We start from the raw sequence: 27,528 nt of genomic DNA, 5'->3' as shown, positions 1-27,528 counted from the left end.
AGTCGCTTAACTTTAAACTACGATAAATCCAACTGTCAGATTTTGGATTTTGGTGTGAAAAGGTAATATAATAAGGTAGATATTTCCTAAAAGAGTAGATTGGATTTATCCGACTTTGAAGTTAAGCGACTCAAATTTCCCCGTATGTCATGGAAATGAAACACAGATGTATAGTCAGAAACCCTTTATTCACTTCGTCTTCGTCCACAATTCGCGTTCGCGATAACAACCCTTACGCCTGCCGTTAAGGTTATAGTGCTACATCAACAAAACTGTGCTACAATAGTTTGCGAATAAAATAAACATAAGCACAAACAAATGTATGCTCCCATATGGTATGTCCGTGAAATATGTGTTAATTTCTGAGTCGATGTATGTGATATCAGGACTTAAGAAAATGACCAATAATGTCCACCAAAAATAACAATTCTCTTCATATGATCATCAATAGCTGTTAGGCATTAAGTCCGCCACTTGTAGGGTCAAGGCGGGAACAGTGGCTCAGCTCGACTGACTGGATGTCGTTCGATACCCCCTGTCAGGGGGGTATGAGGGGCCGCTTCCGCCTTTCGGCTGCGGCGGCTGTCGCGGGTCGCTCGAACAATGGCTCACTACTTATACAGTACTTTCATATTGGAGAGAAAAAGTAGAACTTACCCATTAGTAGAACAGGTACATGTTCAGATATTTATGAGGTTACTGTATATCAGGTACTAATATTGATAGCCAAAGTAACGAACTCAATACCCACGATATGAGAGCACAAAATATAAACTAAAAGAATGCAAAGACCTGGGGCCCATTTCTCGAACGGTATTAGGCTAATATTATGAGTCCACAAACTGTCAAATCGTACGAGTTTCCATGACAACACACTAATATTTTTATCCTAATATGGTTCAAGAAATGTGTCCCTGCACGCGGTTACATTTAATTACTTTCGTTAAATTCGCAAATTCCCTAATTTATTTTCAGCTTAAAACTATTAGAAACAACGGCTAAGACTTCTGTAGTATACTATTTCTGATGTGTTTAAAAAAAATGCTACCCACTTACCCAGGCACCTTTCCCGGATGTTCTCTTTTAATGCGGCATAGGCTTCGTCATTGGACATCATTTAAGGAAAACTGTTACAAAACCACGGGAAAACGAATATAATTTAGGTAGGCATGTGATATTTTTATATTTTAGCATCAACAAGATTTTAAATACAAAAACATTTTAGCTTATTGTATTTCAGACTGTGCCTGGGCATGGATAGACTGGTCAACTTGACTGACAATCGTTAAAGTGTGTGTAGCTAATATAGTGGCAAGAAATTGTAAAATTTTGCGGCACGCTCGATTCAGTCCATTTTTTACATTAATACTCTCTTAAATACAATTTTAAATACTGGCCAAATCGATACCCCACCTCAACTTTAAGATAAAGGTTAAAAACCACTGATACCCCATCCCTCGGTATTTAAGCATATTAGTACTCATGACAAAAAGCGTTATAATCGAAGCTTTATTTTAAATAATAAATATGCTCATGAGCCAGTCCATAGTTTGCTTGGTCCGATACTAAGTCATTACCACAGCACTTGTTCAAAAAGTTGAAGTCGGGTATAAATAGAGTAAAATATAAATATTCGTTTTATTGTTGTTGTGCGAGAACTTGCAGTTAAGCTCAATTTTGCTTAAACAGAAGAATAGAGAAGAGTACAAAATTTAAATGCATAGTTTAATTATTACTTCAAAATAACATCATTTTACAATAGGTAAACACTATCAAAAGGGTCATCAGTTAAACGCTTATAAAATATGTTGGTATATTTTTTACAAATACCCTGTAGGATGGGATTATTATAAATAATAAATCATTAATATCAAGTAATACGCCTTACAATTTTAAATTAAGCCCCATGTGCGTCAGGATTAACAGTACAACTATTGTAGATGGTATAAAATCATCTTGAAGTACTCAGTTCATGTAAAAAGGTTTTTAGTCTATAAGAACACTCGTCGGAAATCGTCACAATTTAACTAAATTTTAGTGCTTATTTATCTCGTTTATACCTTTCACACCAAGGCATCTAGTACCCATGGCTGGAATCTTAGGTAGGCTGGCAGCATGTGTGGTATTTTCCAAGTATATGTAGTATTTCCTGAGGACTTATGGCGCCCCCTGTTTATACCTATAAAATTGTATCAACTAATTGTAGCGTTAGTTTATATTTACATAACGCACCTTAAGACCTACCTATTATGTATCTGCGGAAGTGCAACCCGTTTGACGCGCTAGTCAATTCCTAAAACTAGGATCTAATACTATTTCCTGGTAACTCTCCACCAAAATCACACCTACATATAGATTGTGTGTTCACCAGACCCACTTCGGTCTGTTCAATGTCACATTCATCACACGCACACGTCTGTATGTCTACTCTAGTAAATGTCACGGCGAAAATCTTAAATAGTTTTTGTACAGACATAGGAACAAACCAGATATGGGAAAGAGTGACCTAATATATAGTAATCAAATTACATTTAGAAGAAACTAAGGTCTTCTTACGTACCGTAGAACAACAAAAAATATTTAGATATTTCTTGATTCTATTATCGTTGAGGTTCATGTGTATTTTGTTTTAATCGATTAACTTATCGCATATCAAGACAGATAACGCCCATATTTCATTTATATTGTTTACCTATTGAACTTTCTTACTCAGTGGCCTCAAGGTCCGTCGACCTTGGTATTTGTATAAGTATTTATATTTAAGATCAGCCACCGTAATTCAAAAGCGCAAGTCAAAAGGTACAATTTAATAATACGAGATATTGTGTATTAATAGAACACATGCTTTAGACAGTAACTTTTGAATTAGGTAGGTAGTGAGCTTGACCGTCTCGGAGCCACTTCGGATCGGACTCAAGCTGCTGAAACATATAGGTACCTATACTTACTAAGTATTGGGAACATATTATTACATACAACTATTTGACTACCTATTCATTTACGGCGCTTTTGACCATTTTCTTGATGATTATATATTTACTTAAGGTTGCTATAAATACTAAGTTATAATCCTAAAATACTGAATTTGAGTAAAAACCAAAAAGTAACTTCTTAGTACAAGATAGGTAACTATACACATCTTATACTAAGAAGGTACATAAACTTTCTAATATGGATCAATCAAATGTAATTCAAATAATGAACACGGAAGTACACTCAAGTCCAATAAAACCGGGGAATAAAGGATTAAATAAATAACCAAATTATAGAAAATGTATTTAAGCTGGAAAACTTGTGAGTATGAATTTTAAGAAATGATTTTTTCGGTCTCGGACACTAATCTGTTAAACAAAAAGTATAGTTTTCTTTATGCGGCGAATACTTCTGCTACTGCTATGCTGCTACCGCATCCAATCAACCAACCAATTTTACCAACTTATTTATATGGTTCAAATTCGGAGACTACAAATTTTGTTACTCCAAAATTAATGCTCCGTTGTTTTTGCCACCCGCGTGACTGGGTTTCGAATAAGCTGTTACATAAATTTGAACCTTAATACTATTGCCGCTCACAATAAAAGAAACAAAGGCTTGTTTCTTTAACAGATTAGGATCCGAGCCATAAATCATTTCATAAAATTCGTACTATAACTAAATATTATAGGGTGGGACTCAGACAACGATATATATAATATACAAATACTTAAATACATAGAAAATATCCATGACTCAGGAACAAATATCTGTGCTCATCACACAAATAAATGCCGTTACCGGGATTCGAACCCAGGACCATCGGCTTCATAGTCACTACCCATTAGGCCAGACCGGTCGTCAAATATGTAATTGTTAGCTATGAATATAATAACGTAAATATCCAGTACCGATACCTATTTCACTTAATAAATACACTATGGCACTGTTCTACTAAGGAAGAGCATTCGTAGTGAACTTTTGTTGTTTTACTAAACTATCCTTACATGTTATGAAGCCATACACTATTAAATCAAGAACAAACTACCTATATTGTGTGTTCACAGTGTTGACAACATGGTTATTACATTATTTCTAATTTCTACGAATTATTTTAAAAACCTACCAAGCAAAAGTTGTCTGATGAATGAAACTTCAAAAATAATGGTTATAAACGAGAAGTATGGAATATAGATAAATAAATTATAAATAATGTTGGAGGGGGTAGATCTTCCTCTCCGCTACCAGTAGCGCGCGCTCTTCCTTTTGTGTCCAAGCTTTGCAACCTTACATAAGAATTGGCCGAAAAATCCTAGGACCCACACGTGGAGAGGATAGAACCTGGAGACTCCGCAGGAACCAGGAGATGAAAGATCTGTTGTCCGAGCCGAACATCATTGGAGAAACGAAAGCCGCCAGACTCCGATGGCTCGGGCACGTAGTCCGGATGGGTGAGGATCGTGCAGTCTGGAGGGCGTACTCTGGAGTTCCAAATGGCCGACCGCCGTCTGGACGCCCTAGGTACCGCTGGAGAGATGAAGTGCAAAAAGACTTTAGCGAGCTCGGCGCCGTCGACTCGACAGAAACTGGCTTTGGACAGAGAAGCATGGCGGTCTTTGGTGTCGGAGGCCAAGATCCACTTCGGGTCGCTGCGCCACAGCAGTAAGTAAGTACGTTGTAGGGGGTAGAAGATTTGAAGAGTTGCATTACGTATTCGGCTCAAATTGTATACCTAGTTAGAGGTTTTTTAAAACAAATTTAATGAGGAATAAAGTTTTAGAAGAGTCACCAACTTATGCGAGATAGAAGCGGATACACGAGGAGAGTGCAGGAGAGAGGAAAAGCTTTGGACCTTCGAGTGAAACATAGATGAACCTATTGAGATGAAATGAATATTTGCGAGGGATTTTTTTTTTAATTGCAAAACAGAATGAATGGAGTTTACTTCAAGTTAACATTATCCTTTACTAGTCGCGTATATGTACACGTCTATTTAGTTTAATCTTAACTATAATCCTATAGATCTTTTCACATTACTCGCCGTAGTGACATCGTACGTGAGTACGTTCATTTGTACAGCTTATGTAGTTAACTTATACTATGACTAACTATACATAGGTGAGTATAATTGTATATACAGGCTGGCCCAAAAACTCGCTGACAAAGAATTTTAGGAATATTTATCTTTCATACACGTCTTTTAGATAATGTCATTAAAAATTATGAAAAATTAAAACCATAATCAATTAATTAAAACCAAACGTACTGTCTTCAAAATATTCTCCTTCTTAAACTTTTCAACAATATACCGTAATAAAAAAATCGTCAACGTATTTTCGAGCCTCCATGTACTTATCAAGTTACGATTGGTATACATCGCACATTCGACCTAACGGTGCCAACAGCTTCGGCCGTGAGACGTTCTACAGTCCAAGAGACCAACGGATTCAACGTGTGCAGTTATATTTTAACCTGCCTTTGGTTAGTGTGCCTACTGCGCACGAAAGTCCTGTAATATGACATATCTAATACATGCATTATTGCATATGCAAGGTTGTTTATATAGGAAGGCTTTTAGAGAATAATTAACATTCTTATAAAATCACAACTAAGGTGTCTTATTCCCAACACCCTACCCCTGCTCTAGACAACATATAACAAATTATACTTGTTATTGTAAAACAGCGGTGCCAGCTCTTCAAAACCAGGATATAGTATAAGTATTGTCACTTAGAGCCAATCATAGATCGTCTATAAAGTGCACTCTGAAAAGTCTTCTCATTTCTTTGTGTATCTTTGCGGCCCCAGCACCCATAACATGAGTTCTGAATTTGCCAGTAACAATGTGCTAACCCACACTAAACTTCTTTATATCAAACATATACGTTTGCAAGCGATACTACAATATTTTCGATAGCTCAGTTTTTTAAAAGCGATTAGCCCGATGTTCCAAACAGGTCGCAAGTTCGTATCATGCCCAAAGCGGTACCTAATCTATTCCATTTTTCGCTTGCTTAGTAAGAACTGAGTAAATATTGTGACCGCAACAATAAGACGCCTACTAAGCACAGTAGGGCATTTCCATTTCTAAGATGTATGAAATATTTAGAACATACAGAATCCAGTGATTGGATGGCCTGTGTATACATGCTGAGATACTGGAAAATTCAAATTCTGACAGTTCGAAATGTGCGACAATATACAAGAAAACAAGTGAAGTGTTTAATAGTTATATGAATCTTAAATTTAAGTTAAAATCTAAACCGTCAACGAAGTCCCGCGCTTTATTCCTGATTTAACGAAAACTCGACCCTATCACAGTGGGTGATGTGGCTACGCTAGTTAACTTTAGCTACGGCTACATTAAATCTATATTATGAGTATTACGCGCAGTTTGGTAGCTATTGTTTATGATCTACAATATTGTAGGCATTTCGTGCCCTTATATGACATATAACGTATTTTCGAATATCCTCCTTTATCCAAAAATAAATAAATAAATCGCTACTCTAAACCAGGAACGACTAATTTCTACGAGATTTTATCAGGTTTACTGCTGGTTAATGAAATAAAATGGAGTACAGTATACGTTTAACTAATGACTCTTTGTGACATCTAATGAAAAATACTAACTTCCAATAAATTAACAAATTAATCTCTACCATACATTGCTAGTAACACCTTACATAATGAAAACAAATGGTCATAAAATTAATAACAACAATGTATAACTAAGTTTCAAAAACTTTATCAACAATATATTAACGTTTAACTAAAATGTGCATATAGTTACGGCCAAGTTCTAAACTTAAATAGTGCATTTGTTTTCGTAAGTAAAATATAGATAGCGTTTGTTTAACTGAGCATTTGTAAGACGGATTCTAGAATTTTGGACGGTAGCAGTGGAGGAAAGCTGTGCCTTAGATTTCATATATTCCCCAATATAAATAATTTTGAGATTTAACATATTTAAAACTGTTCGATATATGCGTGCTATTAACCCTGAAAAAAAATACTATTTATTATTTACCCTTTAATCACATATTTAATTAAAAAAAAAGTTTAATTATGAATTTCTACCGAGAATTTGTAAGTTTTCCGTTATGTTTGTTGTAACTTGTAGTCTAATTACCTATACCTTTAAATTCATATTTTATTAATTTCAAAGTGGACTTTACGTATTAGAAGTTAAAGTTCAAATTTGGCCGGTCAACTAGTCGCATATCATTTCATGATTTTAAGAGAAATTATCTAATTAAATTAGTTATAACTATCTGATATCTACTGAGATCTTGTTAAAGTCTAAATGAGTATCTATTCCAAACGTTGTGAAACACAATACATGGACAGTCAATGGACAGCCTTAAATTCGTACAAAGATGTAACACCCAGTCATAGGCGTTATTTGCCTGTACCAAACGCATTTTGAATGTGTGCGTTACTCTCAATAAGGCCTTCTATGCATTATCATTATGAAAATTGACTTTTCTGAAAATAAAACATGTCAGTTTAGATCTATTCCTTACGTTACGAGGTTTTGTTGAGCCGTGGGTTTCTGGGGCACTGCATGAGATGACGTTGCCAAGGCAAGTCGCGTGCCAGCACGTTCGTCAGGCAGTACGGACACTTCCACTCGTCCATGCCTAATGCTGTTAAACAAGAAATTGTTTGTTAGGAAAGTAAAGAATGCTCTTCTATCTGTCTATGTGCCTGTGTTTGTTGGCCAGTGAATGTGGATGTAATTTACTTACGTATGCAGTTGTGGTATTCCGGATCGCCCACATACAGCGCCGCGCCGCATTTAGCGCACGCCTTCCACGAACCCTCGCCCATTGAGCACTCTTCTGCAAATTAGAACAACAAATACTTTAAGGAAAGTTCTTTAAAAGCAAGTTCCATTTCACATTCTCATAAAAATGGACAGTGACCAATACTTGACTTCTGTCAAGATTTCATGTGTTAGTTGAGACCTGGAGAGAGTGGGGAGACTAATTGGAATAGTGTATAACTTAACGAACTTAGTAATCAGAAATAAACAAGAGAGAGAATCTGTAAGGTGGCTATAGTATCACCAAATCAGTTCAGCGTCGTGGCTTAAAACTTTCAAGGAATTTGATCAGGTCTGAGACCGACCGCTATTGTTTATGCGTTTGCATTTGTTAACATGTATGTAAAACACCGCGCCGCAACGCCACGGTAATCGCTCCGCTCCAGCATCCGTAATTTAGCATAGGTACAGTCACGCAATTTGGAGGTTTGTCACTTTTCGATTCTATGTAATGGCATTAAGGTTCAAAGTAACAAACCTTTAAATTCCGTGACTGTACATACCCAGCAGGTGCAGGTGCAGCACCCGCGCCTCCAAGGCCACGCGGCAGCTGGGGCAGCGCGCCAGCAGCACGCAGCGCCGCCAGTAGTGCGCTTCCAGCCCGTCGGCGCGCACGCGTCGCCCGCACCAAGTGCAGGTCGTACTGAAATAGTACAGATTGAAGTTACACGATTATGGTCCATCTAATGTGTGTAACCGTCTTCGTCTATGGCTCTTCTTTTATTTGACAACTAAAAGAGAACCAAACTCAAAAGATCTGAAATAGTATTTTATGCAACAGTTGTATAAGAAGGGTCAAAAAAGGCGAGTGGCGTGAGTTGTAAAGGAATACGCCACGAGAATTTTTTGACCTACTTATACAACGTTGCATACAATATTTTTCCTACGAGTCAACAAAAATAAATCTTAATTTAGGCAAACAAAGCAAAAGTATATAGACAAGACGCGCGAGCATACCTTGTTACGCGCCCGGCCCGCCCCGGGCCGCGGCCGGCCGGTCGGCGACACCTCCTCGTAACTCATGAGGCCCTGGTACTTGCTACTTGCTAAATTAATTTTTTGGACAGTTTTTTCTCAATTTTGGCCACCGTAGCCTACGGAGACTAACAAGCAACGCTAAGCGGTCTTCGTAATCTATGGGTGTTGCTATATTACGGGTGTCACATGCGTGTTTCTGACTTATGAAGTAATTATTTTTACTATGCAACCAAATGAATATTTTGTAAGTTGGCATCAATGCACTTAGTTTAAAACCGTATTCGTTTTGGTTTTGTTAGGTTGGTAGCCATTAATCGCAGTAACGTTATTGCGTATAAAAGCACAAGAGCTTTTATGAGGAATAGACAATATAGACTTTTCTTGAAATCTTTTATGTATGTTCTTATATTCGTGTTAATGAATGCATAAATGACAGATAACAGTAGAGGAGTAGGAAAATGGCTTTAAGTACGATGGCTGGAATATATATTGGTCTGACAAATTCGACTCGAAAAAAACGTTTATTTGAAGCCTAACATGGGTCGTTACTGTGTGGGCTGAATTATATTCAGCAGTATCCAAGAAGGCAAGGAAGTATCTACTGATCGCTTGGCATATTCAGAGTACCTACCTAGTTGTAAAGTTATGAAAATACAGATAAGACAGAAATATTTAACAATAGTCTCACAATATTAGGAACTTACTTGCAGACCGGCTCGGGCGTGGTGTCGCTGCTTACGTCCCCCGCGCCGCGCTCGAACGACTCGAAGTGCGTCTCGCTCACAGCCTGCTGCCGCCGCCCTGCCACATCATTATCCTCAAAAAAATATTTGTCCCTCCGTCAAACTCATATCCGAGGCGATTCCGTGTGACGAAATAAACAACAAGGTCAAAGAAGTTGTTACCATGGTCCATACTGGCCCCGATATTTAATGGGACCTAAATCGTATTTTTGATGGACTGCAGATGACGGGAGCAAATTCTAATAGCAGTGGTATACTTGGAATAGTTGGAATTGGAAGTTGAACTTTTCGGCGTAATTTTAGACACAACATTAGACAGAAAACATTTTAGAGCCGGAATGAAGGAAATGCCTTAATCCAAAACTAGATAAGTGCTATAGTTAAATACTTACCAGGGCTGTAGTAACCGCTCTCATCCATCTGACTGTCATCCAGTTGCAAGTTCCTTAACCCAGCCACCAGCTTAGGAGATTCCAGCACCGCCTCCCTATAATACTCCGCTTTTACTTTAGGAGAATCCAAGCTCCTGCTATCAGAGTCACATCTCAAATCTATTCTGGACATTTGCGGTGAATCCATAGGCAGAGAGTCCATGCTTCGAACGTCTATTCTGGAGTTTTTAGGTGAACCTAAAGACGGAGAGTCTCTGTATTCCAAGTGTAGAGGTTCGTACACGGTGATGGGTCGTTCTTTGAGTTGTGGCTTGGAGTTGTCATGATCGTAGTGGATCATGGAATGGCGGTTTTCTGCGTTGCGGTTTGTGCGCCGGTACACCACTGGTGGCTCCTCTTCCTTGTCCTGGAAATGAACCTGGGAGAAAATATACCATTGCTAATTAAGAACTACTCAGCCATTAGTTTCAGCAGGTTATTTTAAGAAGCGCTATTTTATTTCGAAATTACCTTCTCAGCAGCACTGGATCTTGGAGAATGTTTCGGACTCACAGCACTATCCAGCCTCAGCTTATTGTAACAAGGATAGTTTGCGAAATCCTTAACAGCCCTGCTCGGAGTATACCTCTTCGTAGGAGATTTTTTAAGGCTACTCTTCGACTTGGATGTTGTGTAACTTCCACTTAAGCTAGATGGTGCTAGTGTAGCCCCACTGATACTCGATGTCATGGACTTGAGGCTGTAGGAGGAAGTGGCTCCGATGGATGACGTCATCCCGAACGACGAGGTCATGCCGCTGGTGGTCCCGCTGCGCGTGGATTGGGCGACGCTCGCGGTTTCTGCGGCGGAGTGAGACGCTGATTGGTCGCCATTAAGGAGCTGTTCTTCTGATGGCGCTTGGTTCAAGATTTTCTGCAACAATAATGTTTCCTTAATGACTAACACACATTGCTCAATTGGGTTCTAAACGGGGATATCGTTTTGAAAATCTGACTGCTGAATTACGTAGTGCTCACATCAAGAAGTCGTTATAAAGTTGAATCCATATAATGGCGAATGCGCCGCGAGCATATACACATGTTTGATCCAGATTTTACGTCTAGTTAGCGCAACTTATACAAGGCTTGCGTACAGCGTGGATCCTACAGACGAATGATACGGAAGCACCGTTACAGTGAATGGATGCCATTTTTCCTTTTACTTAGGTACTGACAAGGTCGCTGTGCCAGAGCATAAGTAAATGTGTATAACTTTAAATTGCTGTGCCCTTACAGGGTCAGGGTAATATGAGAGCAATGAAGATGTTTTGAGTTTGACTTAAATGCGGTATGTGATGACATCACTAAGGGAAAGTTGTGCCTTGACTATTACGCTTCAACAGGAATTTTAGTAGACCGTAACGTAAATGCAACCTAACGTGTCCTAACCCTTAAGCAGTTCTCCGTTACTGACCTGCATATCAATCCTGTCGAACTGCTGGAACAAATGTCGGTAGATAAGGTTGCGGCGCGTCACAGCGTCGTCGGGCGGCAGCTGGGCGCGCACGACGCGCGGCGAGCGCGCGTAGGCGGCCAGCAGGATGCGCTCGGCCGCCGCGCGCACCGAGCCCGCCGCGTGCTGCGCGCCCGCCGCGCCGCACTCGGCCAGGCGCCGCACCGTCAGCCCGCTGCCACAGACATAGACATCACAACTGCAAGTTTTAAATAGCCAGCAGCAAAAGATTAAGATGAACAAAGGTGAAACTATTGTATTTACACTAAGACATGTACACTACCCTTTTCTGCAAATAAACTTTTTTTTTTTTTTTTTATAACACCTTACCCCTGAATTACTTAACCACATGATTGTTTTGCGAGCGAGCGAAAACGTTTTTTCCGCTTCTAAATATTTCCTATTTTCCATAATTTTTTGGTACAATGAAAAATTAGGTTTAAAAGTTTTCCTTTTATTCAAAATTTGCAATACAAATTTTTTTTTTTTTTTTTTGGAAAAAGCGAAACTAAATATCGGGTATAATATTGTAGTAATGAACTCCGCCGTTAAATACCTACTCTTAAATTTATGATGATGAAAAAGTCTAAAAACAAAACACTGCTAATATAATATAGGTATAAAACACGTACTAATTGATAACAGCTGACGTAAGTTTACTTAGCTAGGTTTATTAGTCATTGTTTTAATTACTATCCATTTCACAACTAGAGTGCTTGATAAGTACGAGTATGTATTCGTCATTTTCAACGAGTCAATAGACGGGGATATAGCTCAGTGGTAGAGCAATCGACTGCAGATCGATAGGTCCCCGGTTCAAATCCGGGTGTCCCCTAAGATTTTTTTAGATTCTGTATAAATAAGTAATGCAGTTTTATTTCTTCCTTTTTTTTTCAATTTTTTTTGGGTCAATCATAAGTCTTCGACGGTTTAAAAATATCTACTTAAAATTATATCTACGTATAGTAATTATTAATTATATTGCTCGTTAAATTTTTTACAACAAATATATATAGGAATGTATATGTAAAACACTTCACACTCTGCCGTTAGCAGTCTAACTAAGGTAAAAATGGTAACTAGGTTACCATTTTATTAAACTTGTTTTTTGTCAATCCATGGCTGACTGACTGACATGAGTAAGAGACATATGACCTTACCTATTCTTATCAGTAGAGATGCCGTGGCTGAGTATGAGCTGCTCCAGCATCTGCAGGCGGGACAGCGCCAGGCGCGGGTGCATGGAGGCGGGCACCGCGCGCACCAGCTGCTGGGGGATTATGTGCAGCGCCCTGCAACGACCGGACTGATTATTACAATTGCCAATACCCTTAAAGATCAATTGTATGAATGGTCTGGGTTTAAGGGATGCTGTCCAGATAGCTGGTACACAGTTTCAGCATTATAAGTACTAGAGTCCGATACATTCCACGACTCTTCTATTTCCGCCCAGACTCTACTTAGTAAAATGGTCTTCAATGTATTTCTAAGTGTTTCTTTTCTTTATAAACCACTCGAACTGGATGTCCCATCATACTTATTTTATTCCGACGCAAAATTATGATCTTTAATGCTGTCTTTTTCGGTATAGTGAGCCGCTTGAACGTATTATACCAGCTGTTGAGTTTATTTCAAGAGAACCACCCCTCAGAAAGAGATTCAAAATGAGTGTGATGTCATACATGGTCAATATTTAGCTCCTCGACAAAATCACTCAGGCGGCACATTAAAGACCTGGCTATAAATTACCAACCTTCCTGTCCGTGCTATCAGTTACCAATTATTGGGATTCACATAAGCATGACAAAAGGATAGCCAGTATAAATTATAAATTCAGATTGTAGACGATGTTGCCCATATTAGCGATTATTTTATTTGCGAGTTCATATATTATATAAAAAATTAATATTATCTAAAAAGTTTAATGTATTTATTATAACTGTTGGAATTCCTTGTATAAATAAATAAATAAATAAATGAGTAACTCACCTGACTTGCGGGCAGTCCGCGACAGTGAGCACGGTGTGCTGCGCGGTGGAGTGGACCCTGGGCGCCGGGTCCCCGCAGGCGCGGAGCAGCTCGGGGAGCAGCTTCTCCAGGCATCGGCCTACTTCAGCTGCGCAAACCCTGAACCATTTTATTAATATATGTTGTAATTTTGGAGATGTCAATTACAAATCTAACTGTCGTGATCTCGATAAATATGAACAAGGTGAGATTTACTCCACCATGCCGGATGAGAAAAAATTAAATTGTCGAGTGTGTTAATATAGACCTACTAATCTATTTCTGTGCGCGTTCTGTATCATAGTTGTTTATGTTTGTATATCTCATCCAATTGCGAATAACTGTGATGAATCCAGGGTTCATGAATCTCCGATCAGCTCTGACTGAGTAGTATATTGCTGTAAACGATTTTCACCTGCCCGGCACGAACTCCTGGAACAGCGTCTTGAGCACCTCGTTGGCCTGGCTGTACACGGAGAACACCTTGTCCCTGAGGGCCCGCTGCAGCAGCAGCGCCGCCGCTCGCGCCGTCTTATTGGGTGAGGTCTTTGTGCTGCCGTTAGATGGAGATGTCAGTTCGGCGCGTAACCTTGCCAGGCCTTCCTCCTTATCCAGGAAATTTTTGGAATAGAACTTCTCCACCTGCAAAAATATGTTGGTTATATCAGTGTTTTTGCAGGTTTGGTAGAGTCAGGACAAGCTATAAGATGGCAGCGATTTTGATGGCCAACCTGTGCAAGTGTTTAGTAAAAGTCATTATTTTATAGAAGTTTGACGTTTAAAATAACACCTGCACTATCTAGGTTGTCAAAATCGCTGCCAAGTTATCATGGTCTGACTCTAAACTAAATTGACGATATTGTAGCAAGTCAAAGAATAAATACCTACACATAGTTTAAATTCTAAATGGTAAAAATATCCAGTAATTTTATTAAAGGCTTTGGCTACGTACGACAAGAATGATTAGCACAAGACTCCATTTAACTGGGTTTGGCAGAACTCCCCTCCCCAAATTTCCCTTAGAAATAAACAGAAATATATAAAAAAAAAAATAAAAAAAAAAATTATTTCGTGAAAAAAAACACGTATACAATTTTTACAAGTGTTGAGCCCTCCTAGTAGGTATGAAGACACCTGTGTCAGGAGAACTCGCTCCTCATGGTAAGTACATTTTGTTTTTTTTTTTTTTTTTTTATCCACTAGTTTTATATAAAATGAACCCACTTATTGTATAAGATTACCTTACTAACTACTTACGTATGCTACTAAGTGTGTGTGTGTGTGTGTGTGTGTGCGTGTGTGTGTGTGTGTGTGTATGTGTGGATGTGTGTGTCCGTATATATTATATCATTTAGCGTTAAGTAAATAATTAGTTAATTAGGACTACACGTATGCTAGGATTTCACAAATAAAAGATCTTCTACAACATCATAACTCAGTCCAGTTAACCAACCATTGACAGTATGTTTGCATTCGTAGTACTTTAATGCGTATATATTGACCTTTTTATTAATTAGATTATACAAGTGTGCAGCTTGTACTTCGAACTGTCTAGCTGCCATTGCAGACTTGATAAGAGGCATAGGTGCGACTGTTCGGGCTCTTCTGTGTTTTACATTGACAGTTGTAAAAGGTAGATTTTTATGGAGTCTTAAAACTACGGCTGAGTTTGCGCATACTAAAGAGTTGACAGTCGTTGTAAAGCTCAGAAGTAGGATATCGATATGGCTTAAATAGCATCGTTTTAAGCAGGCACCTCTGCCCCCTCTCTACTTCAAGATATTTGACTTTAGACGCTCCTCCCCATACTGTTATGCAGTATGTCATGATGGATTGTGCTAAAGCTAAGTAAATCTGCTTAATTAAAGATGTGCTTGTGATGTGTCTAAGTATTTTAAAAATCCAAGTAAGTTTACGTACTCTATTGTTTATGTGTTCAATGTGTTGGTGCCAAGATAGTCTCTAATATTTTATTTTTAAACTGTTATGTGTATCCTCACATCCTCAAGTAATCTGCCAGGAGAAAGAAGAGCTGGTCATACTTACAATAGGATAGCCGAAGATGAGTATGGGCAACGCAGCCTGCTTGCGTTCTCGCTCGTTAAGTTTGTGCGGCGGTCTTGGATGCGAGGAGGCGCTGCCGCCGCCGCTGCACTCCTCCTCGCGCGCCTCGCGGAGGTACTCGTTCGTGTGAGAACTGAAATAAATCCATATTGATAAGTCTAGTAATCTAAATTGTATTTTTTTTCTTATTTAATGCATGTTGATTATAAGATGTAATGTTTTGAAAAGATGTGTCCCGCCGAGTTTCTTGCCGGTCCATATTGGGATACCCTCCTCCAATTGAGGGGGGATTTAAATCTTCTCACCCGAGATCCTTCTCTTCAGAGATGTAGGGTTAGAGCCGGTGTAGCTTTATTTGACGTTCATAAGCGCATTGTAAAATATATGCCTCCTTGAATAATAAACTATCATTATCTTTATTGCAAAAAACAGATAGTATGGGAATTTCCTATAATATTTAACGATTAACCACAAAGTTTTATACGGCATTCTACCATTCTATACTGTCGATATCTAAATGGAAGTAATGGAACTTTACTTACTGTCTCAGCGCTGGAAGCAGTCTTTCCTCATACGCTTCAAAGGTAGATCTGGGCCCCGCGCTTTTATTCCTCCGCCGCACCAAAGTGCCATTAGCAGCGTTAGGCGTGATACTCCTCCTAGGACTATCAGTCTCTTTCCTCAACTCTTCTTCTTCCCTCCTTTGGATCTCTTCTCTCCGTAGAACCTCATCTCTCCTCTGAGTCTCTTCTCTCCGCTGTGTCTCTTCTCTCCTCTGGGTCTCTTCTCTCCTCTGAAAATCTTCTCTCCTCAGGACTTCATCTCGCCTCTGGACTTCTTCTCTCCTCTGAACCTGTTCTCGTCTCTGAAGCTCTTCCATTCTTTGCATTTCTTCTTTCTGTTCAAATTCATCCCTTCTTTGTGCTTCTTCTTTCATTTTCTCATGTTGGGTAGTTTGTAGTAATGGTTGCTGGTTTTGTTGTTGCGTTGGTTGTTCATTTTGAAAGAGCTGGGGTTCTGGTTGAGCTTTTTCGTGCAATTGTTGGATTGGGGACTAAAACACAAAACTATGTTTGAGTATTCAAAGCAAGATACTTACATACTGTTGTATGTCCTGACGACGATATTATGTCTACTACAACAGAGAAAGTAGACTTTCGGATATAACCATTTATTTGACAGCCTCCCATCGATTCTTATCGATTTAGATGTCAAGTGACAAATGTAAAGTTGGTAAAATAGTTGCCTACAATAAATATGACAATCAATACTTACGTGAGGCACATCGTGTTCACCATCTTCCTGCTCCTGTTGTTCCTGGCAGTCGGGCTCGTCGAGGGGCGGCACGGGCGAGGGGATGTCGAGGCTCAGCGCGCCGGCGGCCACGGACGGAGACAGGTGATGGGAGAAATCGTACTCTTGCGCCATTGACGAGTCGTTGCGGGTGTCAGGCTGAAACATGTGTTTGTTTTTCTCTCAACCTTCCGTGAACTTGTATTTCTAATGCTCTTATAGTCAGACTATTACGTACGTATGTAATGTATGCGAAAAAAAACTATATAGCCGATTTATGTAAATGAAGTGCTAACTTTATGATGCACATGTTTCATTAAGTCTTCAAGTGAGCTTCTTACCCCTTCCTCCTCAAACAGCCTCATGAGTACCGGATCGTCCTTTATTCCCGCGAGTGCGTCCGCGATGCGGTCTCGCATGCGGCGCGCAAGCTCGAAGTCGTCGCGCGCCGCCGCCGTGCGCTTGCGCAGCCGCCACCGCCCGATCCTGATGCCCGCCGCCGCCAGCGCTGTACCTGCTGACTTCAGGCGCCGAGCGTATTCGAATCGCTCTTCTGTACGAGAAAAAACATACTAACGTGAATAAAATAACCTAAAAGAATGACATTGCTGAAAACTACCGCATAAGATTCAATTGTAAAAATTAGTCGTGTGAGTTGATTTAGTAAAACGATAAATGAAACTACTGATGATACTCCTTAATTCCTTATTTAGTCCTGACTATAGTTGGCTTATAGCAAAGAGCTTATAGGTACTGCATCAAATGCTGATGAAACTCCTTAATTCCTTATTTAGTCCTGACTACAGTTGGCTTATAGCAAAGAGCTTATAGGTACTGCATCAAATGCTGATGATACTCCTTAATTCCTTATTTAGTCCTGACTATAGTTGGCTTATAGCAAAGAGCTTATAGGTACTGCATCAAATATCGCTCTCAAAGAGTAGGTACTAGTATTATGTGATCTGTGCCAAGAGCAAACAGAAATCTACATTAGGCTTACCACACACTGCAACCCGCTTCTTCTCATCCAAGTTCCTGACCAGGTCGGCGATCTCCGTGTCAACATACATGACGAAGGCCAGGTCGTCGTAGGGCGAGTAGCACAACTCCTTGTTGGACACGGGCGACTTCTCAAGGTCTTCCACCTCTTCACCCAATACGTTCACTGCCATTAGTGCTACCTGTATACCAATAGGTATTAATTAAAAGGCTACATCTTCAGGTACAAGACAAGACAAAGCATTTATTGCAATCATATTAGGTACATAAAATTAAATAATATGTACCCTGCAAGGGCGCAGCAATCTTATAACTAAATAACAACGAGTACAAAGATTTACACAGAATCATTTAAGGTCACAGGCAGTAGTTAAGAGCTAAGTTACCTACTCTTAGCATAGGTATTAATTTAACGTTCTATCATCAAAAAACTCTGCAGCGTATAGAAAGATTTGTTTTTTAGATGCTTTATTGAATAATTTTGCATTTCCTATTTCTTTTATTGACTGCGGAAGTTTATTAAAGATTTTTATGCACATCATGTGTGGTCCAGAGTGAATTATTTTTAAGGTATAAGTGGGCCAGGTAAGGTAGAGTAAGGTATTTTGGGTGAGATTTAATGGTTTTGCATGTCGGTTTTTTGCTTGTAGGAAGAAAAAGCTGTGTAATTTAACGAAAGTGCAATCTTCTAAAATATATAAGGAGGTAAGTGTTAATAATATCTTATAAACTCATAAACTATATAAACTATAACTTCATAAACTCACTAGACAAAATTTTACAATCTTATAAACAAAGAAGTAATTTAATAGTCGCAGGCGACATCAATATTGATATTTCCGGACCAGACTCTATGACATACTTGTGCCTGAATGCAGAACACGGCCTTGAACCGGCTATCATTAAGCCCACGCGTTTGAAGGCCTGTCTGGACCATATTTTTGTAAAGTCAAAACTTCCGGCGGTTGCAGTGGTATGTAATTCGGACATCACCGACCACAAAATAGCCATTATGGGCCTCTCCATCGACCAAAAGCCGTATAGACCGATTAGCAGAACTCGTAAAGTTATTGACTATGAAGGGATAGAAGCTGACCTAACTACGTTTGACTGGAACGAAGTCACTTCGCTGCGCGACATAGATGACTCGGTGGAGCTGTTTATGGGCGTTATAGAAAGAACTATCAAGGCAAATGAGAGCACCTTAAAATTAAGCAGATCAAACCGCACGATACAACCGTGGATGACGCCAGGTCTGCTGAGATGTGCCCGCCACCGTGACAGATTACATGCAAAATCAAGACAAAACCCGAACGATGACCTGTCTAAACTTATCTACATTCGGTACAGGAACTTCTATAACGATCTCTTACGGAAATTAAAAATCCAGTATGAGAGCGATCAGATCCAGACGCACTGTAAAAATTCCAAAGAGTTATGGAAAATACTCAAAAAAAATTGTAATATCAAAACGAAGGGCACCTCAGCCGCTGAACTGTTGACTATAGCAGATAACACAAGAAATTCCCTTAGCATAACAAATAACTATTTCTCCACGGTTGGCCAAAATCTTGCTAACGATATCCTACATCGCTTGAATGAATCGGAGGAAAGCCTAGCGTCGAACGTAAAACTAAAGAACGGTCCATCGCATTCCCTCTTTCTGGAACCGACAGACCGTCAAGAAATCCTTAAATTCATAACACAACTGAAACCAAGCTGTGCCCCTGGTCTGGACGGTGTGAGTCCTAGTTTAATTCAGCGTTTTAAGCACATATTATGTGGTCCGTTAACATACATCTTTAATCTTAGTTTAACCACTGGCTGCTTTCCTAAACTCTGGAAAGTGGCTTCAGTCACGCCAATCTATAAGGACGGCCTTAAAGATGTTCCAGCAAACTATAGACCTATTTCGCTTCTAAGCACTTTCTCAAAACTACTCGAAAAGGTAGTTAATGTACGTTTGTCAAAATTTATCGAAACGCACGACATACTATCGCCCAGACAGTTTGGTTTTAGGTCCAATCGATCCACCGAAGACGCAGTTGCAATTTTAACAGAGTTGATTTCCGACAGTCTAGATAAGAATCAATATTGCATTGGAGTCTTTATAGATTTAGCCAAAGCGTTCGATACGGTGTCGTCTGAAATACTTTTGAACAAGCTGGAACGAATTGGGGTAAGAGGTATTTCTCTAGACTGGTTCAAAAGTTACCTCGGAAATCGTAGCCAGCTAGTTAAGGTTGGTTCTGATATAAGTGACCCCTTACCAGTGCACTTCGGCGTCCCCCAGGGCAGCTTGTTGGGGCCGACTCTTTTCAACATTTACATAAATGGCATACACGATATGGGACTCCAAGATGCAGAGGTGATATGTTACGCCGACGACACGGCTGTCCTGTTCACGGGTGATACGTGGAAGGAGACGTCCCGTGCGGCTGAGCTGGGAATGATGTCTATCTACACCTGGCTGGAGAGAAACTTACTGACTCTTAACCATAAAAAAACGAATTTTGTCTGCTTCCATAAAACTGCTACATCTAGACCCCCTGAAGATCTACAAGTTAAAATACATAAATGTAGGTCCCCTCTCTCTGAATCACAGGTATGTAACTGTGTCCCAATCCCTATCGCGCGGTGCAACGTCATCAAATACCTTGGAATTATGTTGGATGAAAATCTCAACTTTAAACTACATATTGATGCCCTGTCCAAACGTTTAAGGAAAACAATCGCAATAATAAAACGAGTTAGGGACTCAGCAGACCGGAGAGTCCTAAAAATGGTTTACACAGCTATTTGTCAATCCGTAGCTAGTTATTGTGTTAGTATCTGGGGCAACGCAGCAAAAACCACGCTCCTAGGTGCGGAACGGGCCCAAAGATCGGTGTTAAAAGTTATGCTTAGAAAACCTTTTCTCTTCCCCACGTCTCAATTATATAAAGAAGCCCGGGTCTTGAACATTCGACAGCTCTTTATACTCCGAGCCTGTATACTTACCCATAAAAATTTGATTGGCACGGTATTGCACAATGATATGCTAAAAAAGCGCAATTTTATACTAAAAAAACCCTCAACAAAAACTAAGTTTGCTAGGAGATTCGGCAGCTATGGGAAAGCATCAGTGTACAATTCAATTGTAAAATACTGCAACATTAAGGAGCTCCCTGTTAAACAGGCAAAGCGAGTTATATGTGACTGGTTGCTAACTATCGATTATAATAAGACTGAGGAGATAGTGCAGTAATGATACGGTGATACACGCTTGTATCGAGAAATAAACATTAAATATTAGGTTAACAAGTCTCGATTTTGCCCATATGTTGTAGTAATTTATGTTGCTTAACTAATACACTGATCCTTCCACTTAGCCCTAGGGGACTTGACTGACAGACTGAATAACGAAAATCCCTAGTAGCTAAGGTTTAATAGTAGTATCTATATTTTTAGGCATAATTCTCTAGTTTTTAATTCATTAACTGGTTGCCCAAGATACAGGCTATGCCTAGTTTGGGGACCCCTGTTCAAACGGTTTATTATAAAAGTATCGCTGTATGCACGCAACCTCAACTTAGTGTATATTTCCCACTATTGAACCCATGCTTGTGTGTGCAATAATAAATTAATTTTTCATTTTTCATTTTTCATTTTTCAATATTCCCAGGTTTTTAAAAATATATATATAATTAGTGTTTAGGTAATCACACTTCGTATTCTACCTGATCATTATCGGCTGCTGGTGGATGCGGGCCAGATAGTTTCAACTTCACGAATCGAGCGATGGTAGGTTCGGGAAGAGCTGCCGACCTACAAACATACATGGAGTTATAAACCACATTAAATATTCAGTTAAATGCCATCGTAAAGGAGTAGAAGCGTTCCATAGGTAAAGCCACAATTGTTGTCACATGACCGTATAGCTATAGCACAAATACCCATAGTTGATGCGGTGCATTTTAATGTCAACCGTACCTGAGCTCTCTGGTTCTGGCCTGCGGCGCGGGCCTGGCGAGAGTGACGCGGCCCACGCTGGTGTAGGTGGCTCCACAGGGCGTAGCAGCGCCCTCGGACACCAAGCCGCCAGATACAAGGACCTCCACGCTTGATGCTGGAAAATATCACTAATTTTAAGTAATCGTCTCTGAAAGATTGTCCATCACTTACAGGTGTTGCCACATTTTGACATGTAACCTAACAGGCTAGCTACTAACAATTAATCTGTGTAGACATATACTTACCTGAAAAGCCTAGTGACTGGAATAAAGGAATAACAATTAATCTAGATTTGTAACAATTAATAAATTAATAAGTATACGCAGAAGAAGAAGAAGTGTGAAAGGAATAAGACTGAGTTGGTCACACCAAATCGTAAAAAAGTTTTGTATGGGAAATTTCATAGTTCTCTGCTGAGTGATCCGTCCGTCGATCGTGATCGATGCAACTAGCTCTTAGGGAAGCTGGAGCATAGAGAAATAAAATATAGAGTTCCTGATGATAACTCACGGATGAGCTGATGGTGGGCCAGGAGCTGCAGCTTGTGCACGCTGGCGACGCTGGTGAGCCGCAGCAGCAGCTCGTGCGGCGGGCCGCCTGCGGAGCGCCACCCGCGCGCCGCCGGGCCTTGCGAGTTCAGCTCGCATGCTGGGTACGAGCTATCCTCACCTGGAATGATGGTTTTCAGTCTGTTCAGACATAGATGTAAGGTCAAGTAGCGGATAAGTTCTGCAGTTGTTAAGGAAAGTGGCGAGCTTGTGTTACGCAATGTGTGCTTGTCTCATTGTTACTGCTCTTACCATCCTTACGGTGCCAAATTATTAATTTACTTCCGATCCAAGCATAACATATCTTTAGCCGCGGCGGGGCCCGTCGATTTTACACCTGCGGTCCTGATATTAGTGTCAGGTTAGGCGTACCTAACCTCTTCTTTAAGGTAAGTTAGAAGATTTGGTGCCTAAGGTGCTTTAACGACGCCAATTCTGGATGAAATGACTAATTTCATCCAGATTTGACGACCGGTCTGGCCTAGTGGGTAGTGACACTGCCTATGAAGTAATAATAATAAAGTGAAATAGGTCGCGCGACTAGCAAGTCATTTTTCCGCATGACGGCGTACAGTTCAACTTGTCAATCTTGTTAGGCCTAGGTGTCATGAAAAATGTCTAAGATAGTAGGTACGGCTCAAAAGTTTACACGTGATAAGTACGTGACTATAATTAATTTAACAAAGCAACAAGAAATCAATGTATGTATAGCGAGCTGCAAAATCGCATTGAAATAGTAGATTGTTTACCATGGGATGAAAAGCACTCATTTCAGTCGAGGTAGTTTAACTAATAGTGTGAGGCTGAAATGATGTCTTCGCCCGAGTTAAACACTCTTCTTTTCATTTCGAATACGAAGAAAGTAAAATGCACGTGTTTTAAATAACATGACTAAGTATAAACTTACAATATTATATGTATTAACGATGAATATAGTATATTTATATATTATATATATCGTTTTCTAAGTACCCTCAACACAAGCCTTACTGAGCTTACTGTGGGACTTTAGTCAATTTGTGTAATAATGTCCTATAATATTTATTTATTTATTTTATTATAGTATATCTTGAGGGTACTTCCAATTAACAATTTCGGTAAAAGCTACATTATTTAAGTAATGGTGAGTAAAATATCAGATTGGAAAATGTATAGGTAACAAATCTAAAAATTCAATTGCTTACCGTAAAAAAATAGTACTTTAAAAGTAAAATGCTCTAGTGCAGAAACGTATTAGTATCAAAATATAAAAATAATCAATGGAATTCATTCCTAAAACAAACCATACACTTTCTGTCACCTGTTTCTAATTGGGGTTAAAAAATAGCGGTATAAGCAAACGGTTGTCCGGTCGATATGTCACATAGCCCTAAGCATAGTATTGATTCGAGCAGTCACTTAAATATTGAAAGCATTAATGATGTAGCTCGCCACTCGTTCGTGCTGTTCGACACGTCTGTACAGCCACTCGAATTTAGACCTTATCACAATAACATATGGTTTGTTTACACTGGTAACTTTTATATAATATATCAGCCACCGCGCTTTGCCGTACCATAATTCAATAATTGGTTCAAATTCAAAGGGGTGAGACAGTGTTGAAGTGATGGAACTTATGTTCTAAACTTCGCTGCGTTCGTTCTATTCCGGTCAAGGTCTACTATCTACTTATCTACTACACACTACTAAAACTCTATCCTATATTATATGCTTACGTTTTCACCGCGTATAACGCAATTAACTAGCAGCAAAAAGTTGTTAAGAGATACTCCTGCCTATGGAGGTAACTTTGTCCATACATTTGCTTGTAGCAAGGTTCAACGTAGCACTACGAACAGAGGCCCACAGCGGAAGGGTTAAAATGACACCCTTTTGATGATAATTCGTACACGGCAGTGTAATAAATGCTGTAGTAAATTTGAAGGTCGTCTATTTAATTCCCGTGCGCACACAAAAGGAAATAAAAAGGCTTATTACGAACATTTTTACTAGTTTGTAGTTTCTTAGTAACTAGTTGGGTCTTAGTGTTTTGAGTCCTTGGAGTCATGCAATAGACTGGAATAGAACATAGTTGAATGCATAGATGTTAATGAAATCACTTTACGACGAAATATGTATACTTATCTACACATATATCATAAACCTTCTATGATGCCTTAAAAATCCCTAAATAATGTATACAACTACGATAAACTGTTTTGTTACAAAAAAAATATTATCTGTAAAATGTAAAATTTTGTAATTGCATCATTACTACATCAAAATCGATTTGTAATGACATTCAAATTTCGAACATCTCTGAAAAAAAAGCAATTCGATTCTACCTCTATTCAAATATCAGTTGAGATGTCTTTTTGACAAATCTCGTATGTTAGATTGTATTGGACGATACAGAAATAGGCCCCCGACTCTAGTTTGTCTCTAAATTAAAGAAAAAAACTGCGTGACATGCGTGAAAAAAGTTTTCATTTACCGCCATTAGATGTACAGTTTCTAATTAGTTTTAAATACGTACCTATAAAATGAGTTTGTTTAGTTGTTTTTAAAGTAACTGTAGCAAAAGTTTGTTTTAATATGAGCGATAAACATATTTCGCGACGCCGCCACATATCCGCGAGTTCCGCCAAAAGAGCAACGATGCCCCGATGTTGGCTGTAATTTTGGTTAGTGAATATATCGTAGAAAGTTTATAATATGTATGAAGATAAAATAGTGTATGTAACTCTACTATTACGCGATCAAATCCCGTTTCACAGATAGTTGTAGTTATCCTTCACAACTCTACGCACCATCGTAGCGTCGTCTACGAGAGTTCGTAGCGGCCTACCGCTTGATACCTACTTAACCCATTCAGTGCTAATGACGACATAAAATATCGTCGCAAGGCGTAAACGAAGCATTTTTTCTACCTATTTAGAAAAGTATGTAGCGAAGTAAGTTATAGCCTGTTAAGCTACGACTTAGCACTACGAGAGCTATGAAATGAATGAGTAAATAGTACAATACCAACTGAATTGTTCCAATTTCAATATTCTGAATCTCTTTAATGATGTAGAGATGCATACCATACCTAATGTATGTGCTGAACGATACATCAATTTTAAGTTCATTTAATTTTTAGGGTTCCGTAGCCAAATGGCAAAAAACGGAACCCGCCGCCGAAACGAAAAACGGATAGTCATGTCCGTCTGTCCGTCCGTATGTCACAGCCACTTTTTTTCCGAAACTATAAGAACTATACTGTTGAAACTTGGTAAGTAGATGTATTCTGTGAACCGTATTAAGATTTTCACACAAAAATAGAAAAAAAAAACGAGAAATATAGGGGGTTCCCCATACTTAGAACTGAAACTCAATTTTTTTTTATCAAACCCATACGTGTGAGGTATCTATGAATAGGTCTTCAAAAATGATATTGAGGTTTCTAATATCATTTTTTTCTAAACTGAATACTTTGCGCGATAGACACTTCCAAAGTGGTAAAATGTGTCCCCCCCCCCACCCTGTAACTTCTAAAATAAGAAAATGAAAAAACTAAAAAAATATGATGTACATTACCATGCAAACTTCCACCGAAAATTGGTTTGAACGAGATCTAGTAAGTAGTTTTTTTTAATACGTCATAAATCGTAAACCTGCTACGCTGCTACGGAACCCTTCATGGGCGAGTCCGACTCGCACTTGGCCGCTTTTTTATTATTTGTAGTACCTATGGAGTTGATTGATTAGGTAGTTTATGATAGAGCCCGCTGATAGACTGACGGATCGACAGCGTAAGCTTAGTAGCAGGGTTCCGGTATAGCTACCCTTCGGGTGCGATATTTTTAACATTTGTTGATAGTACAGAACTCTCAGGCCGCGAGTCCTACTCGCACTTGATTGTTTTTTGCCGTATGTTTTTAAATGCTACATCCATATTTGAATGCTATTTTTGTATAATTCTAGCTTTTCGGTGAAGGAAAACATCGTAAGGAAACCTGCGTACATCTGCGAAGAAATTCAAAGGTGTATGTGAAGTCCCCAATCCGTATTGGGCTAGCGTGGGGACTATAGCCCGAGTCCTCTCGCATGAGAGGAGGCCTGTGCCCAGCAGTGGGACGTATATAGGCTGAATTTGACAACCGGTTTGGCCTAGTGGGTAGTGATCCTGCCTACGAAGCTAATGGTCCCGGGTTCAAATCCTAGTAAGGGCATTGTATTTGTGTGATGAGCATGGATATTTCTGTGATGAGCATGGATATTTGTTCCTGAGTCATGAGTGTTTTCTATGTATTTAAGTATCGTTGTCTAAGTACCCTCAACACAAGCCTTATTGAGCTTACTGTGGGACTTAGTCAATTTATGTAAAATTTGTTTTATAATATATATAATGCACTTACTTGTTGCGTATACGACGTGGAACGGGATGCGTTTCGGCATATCCCTTTATCTGGCCACCATCACCACTGCTCCCCAATCTTCCATCACTAACATAACAAAATTCCCACTAACAAAAAAACCACTAAATAAAAGGACACTTCATTCGTCAAAACATAACTAAGGAAATGATTACAGTTACTTTTAACTACATTTACTGGGATATTTAGTGTAAAGTTATACCGGAGAGCTTGCGAGGAAATGAAAGAAGAATGCGAAGTCAGTAGGGAGAGGAAAATCAATAAGTTCGACACGAACTTCGCTCCTAAAGGTTTTAATTTTTGACAACAGCGCCATCTATGCACTGCATGTGAAACTATTTTCCGGGCTTTCCCCGAGCAATCCGGAGGGTTCGCTTGGACCTTGGACTGCCCTATAATCTTATTATATACCTTTAAACGAGCAATTCTTGTATATTTATATATATATATATATATATATATATATATATATATATATATATATTTCGGGGATCTCGGAAACGGCTCTAACGATTTCGATGAAATTTTCTATATGGAGGTTTTCGGGGGCGAAATCGATCTAGCTAGGTCTTATCTCAGGGAAAACGCGCATTTCTGAGTTTTTATATGTTTTCCGAGCGAAGCTCAGTTTCCCAGATATTTATTATTATTATATGCAGCGTTATGATTTGATATTTGTGGGTTGATGGCCGGGAATTAATAACAATTGAAAGAAAACATTTTATCATGGGATTATTTTTGTTTCAGAAATGTTAACAATGGTGCAGTCACAGAATCAAATCAGAATTGCTGATGCTGATCAGAATAGAACTCTTCAACGAC

General features: G+C 39.2%; 1 protein-coding gene and 1 non-coding gene across 3 annotated transcripts; one reads left to right on the top strand and one right to left on the bottom strand.

Annotated features, from left to right (window-relative positions):
• Positions 1–5,770: 5,770 nt before the first annotated feature.
• Positions 5,771–26,945, bottom strand: LOC133530361 (centrosomal protein of 104 kDa). Of its 2 annotated transcripts, none has more exons than XM_061868271.1 (19): positions 26,689–26,945; positions 22,272–22,430; positions 21,741–21,876; positions 21,488–21,575; positions 17,770–17,950; positions 17,111–17,322; positions 16,752–16,928; positions 16,019–16,530; positions 15,459–15,609; positions 13,828–14,054; positions 13,395–13,532; positions 12,566–12,697; positions 11,367–11,580; positions 10,425–10,826; positions 9,915–10,320; positions 9,484–9,580; positions 8,305–8,444; positions 7,725–7,817; positions 5,771–7,622 (listed from the first exon to the last, which is right to left on the bottom strand). In XM_061868271.1, exons 1-19 carry the CDS (start codon positions 26,726–26,728, stop codon positions 7,501–7,503), a joined length of 3,627 nt encoding a protein of 1,208 aa, XP_061724255.1. In that variant the 5' UTR covers positions 26,729–26,945; the 3' UTR covers positions 5,771–7,500. The 2 variants fall into 2 exon arrangements, with proteins under 2 accessions (XP_061724255.1, XP_061724254.1); XM_061868270.1 differs by having other exon boundaries at positions 9,915–10,332; positions 26,689–26,942.
• Trnac-gca (transfer RNA cysteine (anticodon GCA)) lies at positions 12,169–12,240 on the top strand. Its single transcript has one exon. It is a non-coding gene; the product is annotated as a tRNA-Cys (tRNA).
• Positions 26,946–27,528: the final 583 nt, after the last annotated feature.

This window comes from Cydia pomonella, chromosome 22 (assembly GCF_033807575.1).
Source record: "Cydia pomonella isolate Wapato2018A chromosome 22, ilCydPomo1, whole genome shotgun sequence".
NCBI classification, from domain to species: Eukaryota; Metazoa; Arthropoda; class Insecta; order Lepidoptera; family Tortricidae; genus Cydia; species Cydia pomonella.
Note: the sequence above shows the minus strand (reverse complement) of the source record. Positions and strands in the feature narration are given on the sequence as shown.